At 42.2% G+C, this 13,449-nt stretch overlaps 1 protein-coding gene across 5 annotated transcripts in view; it reads right to left on the bottom strand.

Annotated features, from left to right (window-relative positions):
• Positions 1–11,262: 11,262 nt before the first annotated feature.
• The window catches only part of MDM1 (Mdm1 nuclear protein), a 30,398-nt gene continuing 28,211 nt past the window's right edge, over positions 11,263–13,449 (bottom strand). For all 5 annotated transcript variants that reach the window (XM_058673550.1, XM_058673554.1, XM_058673551.1 and 2 more), the window contains 2 exons: positions 12,778–12,837; positions 11,263–11,557 (listed from right to left, as the gene is read on the bottom strand). In XM_058673550.1, the coding sequence (XP_058529533.1) occupies positions 11,448–11,557; positions 12,778–12,837 (170 nt within the window). In that variant the 3' untranslated portion in view covers positions 11,263–11,447. The remainder of the gene's footprint in view (positions 11,558–12,777; positions 12,838–13,449) is intronic.

Genomic DNA, 13,449 nt, shown 5'->3' on the forward strand with positions numbered 1-13,449 from the left:
TTAGTCAGCAAGAAAAGTGTGAAAAACATCCACTAAACAAATTGCAATGGGAATATGCATTTCCAGTCTGGGAGCTGAAACGAGAAGTCAGGGAATTGCTGTGTTCCACCTCTATTGAGAACATGTGTGTAAAGCAACTCTAATTGTTATCACCTCACATACATCCACAAATCACTGCAATTTATTTAACATATATGCCTTTTGTGTAAAAAATGTTTTAAAAATCAATCAAAAGCAGCAGTGGGGGTGTAGGATTTGGTACAACAGCTAAAACACTATTTGGGATGCTCACAGCCCATATCAGAGCCCCCACCCATCCCTAGGGAGGAAGGGTCCATATTCCTTTGCTGCTTGCAAGGCAACCTGCACGGCACCATGATGCAGGTACCTGGATTCCAATCCCAGCTCTATTTCCAACTCCAGCTTCCATCAGGTCCAAGTACCTGGGTTCCTGACTCTCACATGGGAGACCAAGACTGAGTTCCAGGTATCTTGCGCCATCTTGGCATCTCTCTAGTTATTGTAGGCTTAGGAGTGAATCAACAGACAGAATTTTCATTCTCTCTCTCATTCTCTCCTCCTCTCTCAAATAAATAATCATTTTTTGAAATAAACATCTCATTGTCACTGACAAAAAGTCCACTACTGTTAGAATTATAAAACTGTAGATTGTAGAATGTCTTCCAAGTAGAAGATTAGTGGATCTTTGGCCAACATTTAGAACAAGTGTGATGAAAACGCTTGCCACGCTGGCAATGCCACCGATGCTTTCTTCAAAGCCCAGAGGAACCTAGAAGGACAATGGGAAGAAACAGTGTTACTACTGCAAAGTGGAAAATCAGAAGGTGGTGGGGAAAAAATGGGAACGTATTCCCCCTGTGCAAAGCCAAGGTGTGTGAAAAACAAAGCCACAGATAATCCAGGCTTAATAATACAGGCGACTACCGAGAAAGAAAATGACTCAGAGGTTTATAGCATCAAGCACAGAGGGTTTCCCGCCCACTCCACCTCCCACCCCCTTACCCAAGTCTTCACACAAGCACGCACAAACTGCTCTGCCACACTCCTGCCACATGCACAGTTTGCAAATTACTAACCACCTGCTCTCCCCAGGGCTGTCAGAGGATCCAATGAGGTGATGCAGGCAAAGAGCCAGGCACTGCAGTGGACTGGAAAAAGTTAGCGTTATGCTCACACAACGAGAGGCAATCTCAGACTGCATATATGCTACATTGGGGGGAAGCTCACAGATTTATTTTATGCTGCTCTTACCTCTTCTTTTAATAAAACATCATGTTCAGTGGCCTGGTGTGAAAATGGGAATGGTGACATGCACATGTGTCCATCCTGGGGGCATCTCCTGCACAGCCATGATGTGTTTTCGGTATGTGCTGGACAAGAGATGGCCTCGGGGACTCGGACAGTCTCCTTTTCCTTTTCTGGGCAATACATAGATAGGATCTTCAGTGAGCCAAAAGCTTGGAAGCCTGAGGGACAGGTACCAGCATATGGTTTTCAACTTAGATGCCATTTGATAATATTTAGATAGCCCCAATGTTGGTTTCCCAGGGATCTTCCAATGAAATTCTCTGGGGGATGGTTTCAACTGGGTCAGACACTGTGCTGGAGCAGGTGTTGTGGTGCAATATCCCATATTGGAGTTCCTGGATCTGGAAGGCAGCAGGTAATGAATCAAGTCCTTGGCCCCTGCTACTTTTGTTGAAGATCTGGATAAAGTTCCTGACTCCTGGATCCCTCCTGGCCCAGCCCTGGTTGTTGTTGTCACTTGAGGAATCATTTTTTTTTTTTAGAAATCAAAAATTTTTAAATATCCAAATAAAACAGGAAGCCACATTCTGCTCCAATGCCCACCCCACATCCTCCAAAGGTCCTACAGCAGATTAGAAGGTGGAAAAGACCTCAGCCCCCACTCATCTTTAGGGAGGAAGTGTCCACCATCCTTTGCTGCTTGCAAGGCAACCTGCATGGCACCATGATACAAGCATCACAGTATCAAGTTATAAAGATGAGACTTGTGATAAGATAATAGACCAGGGCAACTTTCTTCCTCATTGTAAACACTAAGAGAAAGGCTTCTGTCCTTTATGAAAGATAGGACAAACTATTCAGTAGTTAAAGCAGTATGGTACTACTACATAAAATTGCAAATAAACTCATAGAAAAGAATAGAAAATCAATTAAAACCAGTTCCCAAGAGTGGCTCAGTTCATATGAAGAGAGCTGCAAATAGCCAACTCTGATCTACAACATAACTTTGATCAGAATGAGCTCCAAAAAAGTCAAATAGAGAAACATCAGGGATAGGCCTGAAGGCAGGGGAAAAAACATGATAAATCACAAGTGAACCTTTTATAACATCAGAATAGGAAGCCTTTATTTAAAAAAAGAGATGTTTATTAAAAAGACAGAGTTAGGAGACACAAAGAGAAAGGGAGGGAGATCTTCCATCCACTGGTTCAATTTCCAAATGACTGTAATAACCTGAGCTGAGCCAAGCTAAAGCCAGGAACCAAGAATTTCATCTGGTCTCCCACATTGTTGCGGACAGAATGAGCATATATCTCCTGCTAGATATTTCTGACAATGCCTGCAAGGCCCTGAAAGCAAGACAGAGCAGGGGAGGGCCAAGGTAGGGCCAACTCTCTCTATCCTCCAGCTCATAAGCAGGGCATGCAGTGGCGCAGAAGAAAAATCAGGTGCTTTGTTTCAGATTCTGGGGGTTAAAGGAACAAGCCTGAAGGGTGTGTTTATGGTAGATGGTTTGTTTCTTATCTGAAATGAGAGAACAGAAACAGATTTGTCTTATTTTTGTCTTTCTCCAAGAGCACGCAAACTGCAGAAAATGACACAATAGTGTGTTGGTGTTGTTATCAACACACATGCAAGCATGGACTCACGCACACACAAACTAACTACCCTTGTCTACTACCTAACGGTGGACTGTGTCAGTAACCGAGACACAGTTCAGCGCAGGCAACCTGACGTGGGAAAATACAACACTCCCAGGCGATGGTGTCCCTGAGACATAAGAAGGAAATGGAAAGTACTTGTCACAAAAGATCTGAAAAATGCATGAAACTCAAGTGGGAAATGATCTTTCTTGTAAGAAACTAATTGAAAAGAATAGCAAGATGTCTAATGCATTATTTCGTCACTCGCAACTAGGATTTCTTTTCAATTGAGTTACTACATAGACACCAAAATAACAGATTTATTTGAATGGGGAGATAGTTGTGAAAATTTTTCCTGCAGTTGAAGTGAAAATGAATTACAATAATCACATCTGCATATCAATGAAAATAATCAATGGAGTGTTTGTTAGTATTTCTTAAAGATTTATTTATTTATTTATTTATTGGAAAGCAAGACACACAGAGAGGAGGAGAGACAGAGAGGAATATCTTCCGTCTGTTCATTCACTCCCCAAGTGGCCACAACAACCGGAGCTGTGCTGATCTGAAGCCAAGAGTCAAGAGCCTTTTCTGGGTCTCCCATGCGGGTGCAGGGTCCCAAGGGTTTGGGCTGTCCTTGACTGCTTTCCCAGACCACAAGCAGGGAGCTGGATGGGAAGTGGGGCCACCGGGATTAGAACCGGTGCCCTCAAAGATAGAGAAGAAGATCAATGGAGCAGAATAGAAACACCAGAAGGGAACCTACACAGATACAGTCAAATAATCTTTGACAAAAAGACAAACGATAATCCAGGCAAATGGGAAGGTCTGTTCAATAAATGCTGTTGGGACAACTGGTTGATAGCCTGCAGAAACAAAAAGATAGACCCACATCTATCACCATACACTAAGATCAAATCTAAATGGATAAAAGATCTAAACCTACATCCAGAAACCTTCCAACTTTTGGAAGAAGATGTTGGAAATACTCTGCAAGATCTAGGTGTAGGTCCCTACTTCCTAAAAAGGACACCAAAGGCAATAGCAATCAAGACCAGAATAAACAAGTGGGATTTCATCAAACTAAGAAGCTTCTGCACAGCAAAGGAAACAATCAATAAAGTAAAAAAAGCAACCCACAGAATGGGAAAAGATCTTCGCGCACTACGTAGGTGACAGAGAGCTAATCTCCAGAATATACAAAGAACTACGAAACAACCAAAATGCCAAAACAAGCAAGCCACTCAAAAAATGGGCACGGGAAATGGGCAAACACTTCACAAAGGAACAAACCCAAATGGCAAATAAACATATGAAAAAATGCTCAAGTTCCCTGGCAATAAGGGAAATCCAAATTAAAACATCAATGAGGTACCACCTGACGCCAGTAAGAATGGCCCACATGAAAAACAGCACCAACAACAATTGTTGGCGAGGTTGCGGGGAAAAGGGAACCCTACTCCACTGCTGGTGGGGCTGCAGGTTGGTACAGCCTCTATGGAAATCAGTATGGAGAACATTCGAACAACTCAAACTCAACATACCGTATGATCCAGCAATAGCACTCCTAGGAATATATCCAGAACACCTGTTTTATGAGAAACCAACATGCATCCCTATGTTCATAGCAGCACAATCAGTAATTGCAAAAACATGGAAGCAGCCAAAATGCCCATCAACAGAGGATTGCATAAGAAAGCTATGGTTCATCTACTCCATGGAATACTACTCAGCTATTAAAAAAAAACAAAATGCAGTTCTTTGTGGCCAAATGGGCCAAACTGGAAACCATAATGCTAAGGGAAATGAGCCAATCCCAAAAGGCTAGATACCACATGTTTGCCTTAATTTAAGAGGATATGATGTTATGTAAAACTTGTTATTTTATGAATATTATGTTATATGTTATGCATAAACTAAAATTGAAATGTCAATGAGGTGGTCACAGAATGTGGTTGAGAACCCACATTTATTTTTAACATATTGGTTACTCATTGCTATGTCAATTAATTCCATAACGATGTAAATTTTTGCTGATGGTATATTGGAAGGGTCTCCCCAAGAAACCATTGAACTAGGCTGGACAGTAAGATGCTGGACTCTATGTTTGGTATATGCTTGCATTGAGGGAATCTCAACTGAACTTAACCTGTGGTCATGTAATAAAGTGGAGCAATCCACCATGGGGGAGAGTCTGGGGAGGGGTGGGGGAAATCCCAGTACCTATGAAACTAATACAATGTAATTAATGAATAAAAAAATACAATGTAAAAAAATAAAATAAAATAATAATAAAAAAAAAGAACCGCTGCCCTTCACCTCCCTAATGGGTAACCACTCCCACTGGAGAGCATGAAAACCAGGACAGGGGCAGGGGTGGCTAGACAGAAAGGCACCTGCCAGTATGTGTGTGGGCTGGATAGTAGGTTGGTTGAGTTGAACTAGGCTTCAATGCCCATTGACAAGTGCCAGAGCTAAATGGGATATGGGACAGACTGAACAAGCCTGCGGTACATACTGGCATGGATGGGAACCAGGGTAGGGAGCAGGCCTGGTGGCGGTTATGGAGAATCGCCCCGGCTAGGCTGCAGCTCCCACTGGTTTGCGTGAGGACCGAGTATGAAGTGGGCAGGATTGAGCTGGACTACAACACCCATTGGTTCAAGTGGATGACAGGGCTGGAAACAGAACTGACCCAGCAATTGCAACAACCAGCATGTGCATAAGCTGATTGGGGCGACAGACTGTGCCAGACCCTGTACTGGCAAACTCACACAAGAATCAGGTTTGGGATCATCTCAGATGAAGTTTCTTTGGAGATCCCTCCAACTGAACTGCTCATCTCAGAACCCCAACCACGAAGAGACTATGTCAGCCAGTGGATTCTGAATAGGTTTCATCACAATTGGAACGGCAAGATTGGCAGCAATTCAGACCTGCGAAACTATCAAAACTGCTTGAGCAGGACCCTCGGAGCCTGCCTCACATCGGGGACCTGGGATGGTTGGGAGGCTGGGTGGAGCTTTGCCCTTTGTTTCTCTCCTGACCCCAGACGCAGGGAAGGAAATTATATTGGTGTGGAAACAATGGTATTGCCCACTTTCCTGTAGCCCTTGACCCTTTGTACCCTAATCAACTAAGTAAGATTATTTTAAAAATAAACAAATTTAAAAAAAAAGAATCGGTGCCCATATGGGATCCCGGCACATGCAAGGTGAGGACTTTAGCCATTAGGCTACTGCGCCGGACCCAGTTTTTTGTTTGTTTGTTTGTTTAGGCTCTTCTGCCTACTGATTGAGACACCACTTGGGATGGCTACATTCCACATCCTAGGACCAGAATCTCCTTGCTGACTCCACTCCTGACTTCTGCTTCCTACTGACAAGTGCTGGGAGACAGCAGCAACGGCTCCCATATTTGGATTCCTGCCGTTGCCACGGTGGACCTGGATTGAATTCCCAGTTCCTCCCTTCAGGCCCACGTCATTGCAAACATGTGGGGAATGAACCAGCAGGCCTCTCTCTGCCCCTTCCCTCTCTCCTCCCGTCTCTCTCTCTGTGCCTTTCAAAATAAAATTTTAACACAATAAAAAAAAAAAGATCACTGCTTATAGGTTTTATTTTATTGAATTACTATTTAAGTCACAACTATACGTTGTTCTTCTGTATTTTTACATGTCTTCAAAATATAAAACTGCACAAAATTTTTTTCTGGAATCCCATCTTTTTAATCTGATTAAAAAATAACTGTCGTGCTCTTAGAACATTTAAATTCTCAGCAGCCACAATTCACAGTAATTAATTTAAGTGATTACACAAGGGTGTTTATTAATGATAAGGCTGTGTTCTCCAATTAATACAGCCCTGGGATGCTCCATTGTCACAAAATTACAAATGGAACTTAATGCCAGTTCTTCTTTATGGAACCCAAGTGTTAGCAAAGTCACGCAACCTATTTACATCATTCTTTCAATTTCCACAGAACCTTAACCGTTTTTGACCCAAATGACTTTTTAACAGGAACAGCAAATGCTAAGGGACTCACCATGGGCAACATCCTCCCAAGTGAGATGTCAAAACCCTGACTGCCGTTGAAATGATCGGTCTAATGCTTCCACCTTTTCCCATTAGAGGTGGCAATTAGGTTTGTTCGTATTTTCTTCTTGAAAATACAAAGCTGAGTCTTACTCAATTCAACTTGTAAGCAGATCATCTCCAAAAAACCTAAGAAATCATTGATATTGGGCATGCATTCATTCAGAAACCAAACTTCCCTGACTCGCTGGTCATTGATGGCAGTGGGTCCCTGCTCACCGCATTTCCTGACTCCTATCTGATAACATGAGCAATGCATGGCTACACTGAAGGAGTCTGCATACGCCAGCTAATGGACTCCACCCTCCAGACTCGCTGAGTCACAACACTGCCACATTGCAGAAGCCATCCCGCTTGCTTTACCACACGACGGAAACAGACACATCATTTCAGCACCTCAACTCAAAACTGCCTCTGTGGGAGCTGAATGTAGGTCAGACGAGATAAGGCTGTGCTGAGAGATGCCGCAATTTCAGGCTCCACTTTAGCTTCTCCTATTGCTTTCATGAAAATTGCCAAACATAATAAAGCTAATGTTTTGAAGGGAGGTAACATGAATCTCACATACGAAACACAGTTGCAGAGCTTTATGCTACTTCATCTTAAAACTGACTTGGCTGCTGTCTCAATTGTGAGGTTAGAACCACTGGCTCAAAGAAGCTTCATCAGTCAGCTCAAGGTGGGACGGGGCTTACATCATAGATTATTATTCAAACCCTAAGACCAGTGCTTTCCAATCCACCTGAACAGCAGAGAAACTGGGAAATGATACATATGGATTTCTGGGCCCTGTGTCTGGGCTGTTCCTTACAGGAATCCACGGTGGTCTCCCTCCACAAGACACTTGTCTACTCTTTGTGCCTGGTTTGTATTTTCCTGGTGGATTTCAGCCAAGGTAGGAAATGAAAATCAAAATCTTTACTTTAAAAAGCCAAGGAAGATGTGAATGTTATGATTCATCTTTCCTATTTATTTCAAGGAAAGAGGGGGAGGGAGGGGGTCTTCCATCCACTTCTTTACTTCCCAAATGGCTACACCAGCCAGGGCAGCACCAGGCCAAAGCTAGGAGCCTGGGACTCCATCCTCATGTCCCACATAGTTGACAGGAATCCAAACACTTGGGCCATTTTCCAATGCCTTCTCGGGCACATTAGCAGAAAGCTGAATTAGAAGTGAAGTTACCAGGACTCTAATTGGAGCGCTGATATGGGATGCTGGTATCACAAGCATTGCCTTAGCCTGCAGCAACACGACACCCACCCCAGTATGATAAATCGTATATTGAACTGCCTCTTATCTCCTCTGAATGGGACTGCTTGCTCCATTGGGCCTATGTTAGGGAAAGGGAGAACGGTTAACAGAAGTCACTGTGGTGTGCTTGTAAAAGTCCCTCTGGTAAAACTGCCTCTGATGGACAGAGGGGAAAAGAGCCAACCTAGCGCATTTGCTGACTTCAGTGGTGTAAACACTCCTACTGAGCCCAGTTACAAACGGCTGATGACTTAATCTTCAAAATTCCTGAACACTGAACAAATAGTTCAGGCACCATGTCCACTGGATCTAGAAAAGATAAGGGAGAGACTGAGCAAGTTCCTGGTATTATCTAAATTGCCCATTATGTGATTTGAATTGCTCTGAATTCCCTGGGTACCACTCCAACTGCTAGCATTATGTTCTGACTTCCACAGGGTATCGGTGTCTACCAAATCCTCATTTCTTATTCAGCTTCCAAGGAGATGCTCAAGCACCTTCTTGGGTTTCCTTGGTCCAAGGCATAATGAAGCCATGGTTGAGACTGGATTCCACTGACTAATGGGTAAGTGAGAACAACTACCTTCCGTGAAACAACTGCTCTTTTGCTGTCACCTGCCAAATGGCAGGGATAGGAGGACAGGGAAGCTGCCCCTACACGGGAGCTCCCAGGTGGGAATGAAACATAAATAGGCCTGAAGGAAGCTTGGCTCTGAGCCTGAAAGCAGAGGGTCGGGTCGCTCCGCACTTCCACTCACCATATTAGAGGGAAGACATCTGATTGGCAGAGTTGCAGCAGGGTCATCAGCAGGAAAGTTCATGGGTGCAGAGTTGATGACACCACTGGTTGCTTTTAATTCAGGAGTTAAGCTGCAGCGGAAGCTGGCCCCTCAGAACCCCAGACCCCCATGAGCCCAGCCCAGTGAAGGACAAGCAACTGGTCCAGTGGCAGACGTGGCCTTTGTACCTGGAGTACTCTGTGTGCCACAGAGTCACCTTGGGAAACTGAGAAATGGCAGCTGTTTGACAAACACTGGGCCTTGAACACAGGAACATCACTGCAGTCATCACATGTAAAGGTACAAAAACACATTCCAAAGGCAACATATAAGATTCCAGCACAATTAAGTATTTTCCATGATTTTCTTTCCTTTGATAAGCTTCCAAAATCCAGAATAATTAATATTGATTGTCTGCGACATTCTTGTACAGTCTTAATAAATGCACATTGTCTGCTTGGCTTCCCGAGTAGCCAACCTCACAGCACTGCTCTACAGGAGGGTTTTTTCAATGTTAACTCATTTAAGTTGTGGCTGAGCCCATTTGTACAATGATTCAATATCCACATACTCTTCTCCTGATTACAAAAGATACTAATCTTTCAAGAAGGTATAATTAAAAATTAACCCCCAAAGGTATCAACAGAGAAGTCTCAGTAGGGTTTAACAATTTTAGAATAAACACTCCAGAGGAGGCAGAATGGGTGGATTTTACGGAGGTCCTACATTGAATTCACCAGCTGAGCTCTTAGGCCAGTTTATTTTCCCAGCAGTAAAATGAGAATAACAACACTTCAATCACATAAGAACACTTCTTACTATTGACCAAGCATATTTTTTACATTCTGTATGTTTCATCTCTAAAATCATCCTTACCTTAAAATCCCCAGATCCAAAGAGACTACAGAATTAACACACAAAATCCCCCAGTATGTGTGCAACTGTGCATCTCTCTCTGAACTCACAGCCAGGAACACACTGACAATCTGAGCATCTGGGATGAAGATTGTAGTGGGGACAGGGTGGACAGAAGGGCTAGGAGTATGCATTGTGGGAAAATCACCCATTGTAGCACTGATGTCTGCCTCTCTGTCTAGCTGATAAGATGCCAAGTAAGATCAAAGCAATCACAAGTCTATATTACTCATCTAGATACACTAGATGTACATGATGTACATGTGTGTATATATACACACATATTCAATGTAGAAATGAAAGCAAATACCAGTGACACAGCTTTATTCATTATAGTCCCAAGCGCCAAAAAACCCAAAACTCCCACCAGTGAGTGAACAAATTCAAAGGAAACATGCAAACCCAAACATGGATGACTCTTGAAAATATTCTGACTGAAAGCCAAAGATGTTTCATGTTTGTAAAACTCTTCCAAACACTTCTATACTGCTTAATGGCTGCCCTGGAGATTGGGATGTGGGCGGAAGTGTTTAGGGTGATAGAAATATAATGTATACTGATTATGCTATTGGTTTGACAGATTCTGTCCAAACTCAATGAGTTATAATTTTTTAACAACTGCAGTTTATTGTACATAAAAGTGTGCCTATATGAATAACTTATAAATGGAATTAGCAATCCCAACAGCAAAAGAACCATAACTTGGGAGTAATCTGTTATCAGCAGATGGCTGCCAAACACAGTTATTGGTCCCACATAATAATTTTCTCGAGAAGCCAAAAACACTTGATCAATTTTTATTTCAAAATCTCTACAAAGCTTTAATTTTCCATCATACAAATAATTTTTCAAAATCCAGACATTATTCAAATGTAAGCTGAAGTCATTATACAAATAGAATACAAAGATATAAAGATCAAAAATATACACATTCTGTCAGCAAATTTTGTTACATAAATAAGAAAAATATATACAGCTGGCATTTCCACAGTACAATTTTCTTTATACTGCACACACATGTAGAGGGTACTCAAGTAAATAATACAGCAAAAGATAAAAGAACAACAAACTCATTCTATGACTTCTGCCATTTCAAATGCATAGGGAGTCAATCTTAGAAAACTATATACTCCACCCTTGGATCTTAACTTCATCTTCTTTAATATTCTCAGGACGCGTGAAATGTGCAGTTCTATCCCAGCTATCCCTGACAACTAAAACAACAATCAGGACATATGAAGAACTACAGATAATCTACCTTACACCTTTGTACTCTGAGATGGAGGTAAAAAAAAGGAATCCCGTAACAGCTAATTTGTTCAAACTCTGTGTTAAAAGTTCCCAAGTAAACTGAACTGACTACTGAAACATTACTTTTAACTAAGACATGTTGGGGAAAAAAACACACCTGAATGACTCACAAAAAGCTAAACACAGTAAGCAATAGCAACAATCCTGCCCAGGGTTCTCTGGGTGAAGTGTCTCTGCCACATTGATCATTTGCCCCAGAAATCCTCCTTCCTCTTCCGAGCCCGCGCCAGCGTCTGGAAAGCCCTCAGGCTAGAGGCCGCAGAGCGAGCAGAGATGTCCGACCACCTGTCCGCATCTGCAACGAAACACGGCCAAGGCCATGCTCAGTGCACAAAGAGCCAATGAAGAGTATTATGATTCACACAACATCAAAAGAAAACTAAAACATCAAACTTGGTAAAATTAACACTGGGCCTGTCAGAAAAGACACGTACGTAATTCACTGACACATAAGAAATTAACATTGTCATGGAAAGTCTTCCAAGTTTATTGTGTGTGGAAATCAACATTTTAGTGTTCAATGAGCATGTACCTTCCTCCAAATCCCACATCATAAATGAAACACATAGCCTATGATTTCAGTATTAACCTGGAAATAGTTAACCATAATACCGTTCTGTTCAACTTTTTAAAAACACAGTTGCTCTGAGCAAATCGTTGTTAAGTTTCTCAAAGCGAAAATGCCAGTTCTCCACATGGTACTTCTGCCACCTTTCCAAAGTGCCCTCACTAAATACAGGAGTAGTGGTTGATTTTAATCTGCCACCTTTCCTTCTGAGTGAAATTCCTCAATCTAAATATGTAAACTCGTTTTAAAAATATTGTTATTCTAATAAAAAGAAAGCAGAACTGGATTCAAAGTTGCCAGATTTCTGCATTCTAATCTAACAAACTGATTTCTAGCTCACTGAACTCTGAAAAAGGAGAAAAAAAAAAAACACATTTTCCAAGGACAAAGAAAATCTTTCATGTACACAAACTTCTAACACATGCAGTGTTAAAATTTGCTTTCCAGTTCAAACTTCAGAAATTTAACAATTCCATACTTTCTATGAAGAATTAAAATGGTAATTCCAATTGCTCACATCAAGAATCCAAAATTCCATTTGCTATTATTAGAAGCAAATGAATCTGTTAGAATGAAAATCACACACACAAAGTTCATACTCTCTGTTCACATTTTTTTTTGAAAACTGATAAAGTACATATATATTTGGTGGGGGGAACTTATGAGGAGTATCGCTAGGCCAAATCCCTGAGTCTGGAGAGGGCAGGAAAACAGAAAGAGCTGCCCTTGGCCGGGATGCCAGGCGTGGTCTCTAGCAACCTGTCTGCCCTGTTTAAGAGCCTCACCACTTGGGGCTCCCAATGACTCTACTCTAGGTGGGGACCACTGCATCCTGTCACAGGCTTTCACCAGTGGAAGTACCTTATGAACAATAAAGTATCAATCAAATGTAAGCTCATCACACTTCATAAACCATTCTGGACTTCTACGTTACAACATTGAAATACCTTCATCATTAAAGGCTTCATGCTGATGTAACTGCAAATTGCGCATCCTTGTTTTTCCCACTTCAGAAAAACACAAAAGGTAGAAGAGATTATCCTTCAACATCATCAAACAGTACATCCCAATGCTCTGGTTGCAATGTGTCCCCTGCAGAACGGGTGTACAGATGAAATGTCATCATGATGGTACTAGCAGGTGGGGTCACACTGCTATCTCAGGCCTAGAGGCAGCTCTGCCCTGCCCCTTCTGCTCCCCAGCCTCAACAAGTGCAAGCCAAAACGTCCTACTCAATGTGAAGGGCAGTCTTGGGTATTCCCAAAACAGACTCAAGTTTTCATAGCAAATCGTTAGTGCAAGTAGGTTATACAATTTTTATAAATTCTATATCTTGATAGAAATGATTATGAAATGGGCCATTCATCAGTGCTCACTGAACTTAGCAACTATGTAACCAAACTACAGAAAACCTACTTGAATTCAACGATTATACTCAACTAACTTTAAAGAAACATTAGGCGTGTGTGGGCTGGCTAGTGGAGCTGGTTAGGTTGAACTAGGCTTCAATGCCCATTGACATGTATGAGAGCTGAACGGGATATGGGACAGACTGGACTAGTCTGCTGCACATACTGGCAAGCACGGGAAACAGGGTAGGGGGCGGGCCTGGTGCGGGT

The sequence above is a fragment of the Ochotona princeps genome, chromosome 15 (assembly GCF_030435755.1).
Source record: "Ochotona princeps isolate mOchPri1 chromosome 15, mOchPri1.hap1, whole genome shotgun sequence".
NCBI lineage: Eukaryota > Metazoa > Chordata > Mammalia > Lagomorpha > Ochotonidae > Ochotona > Ochotona princeps.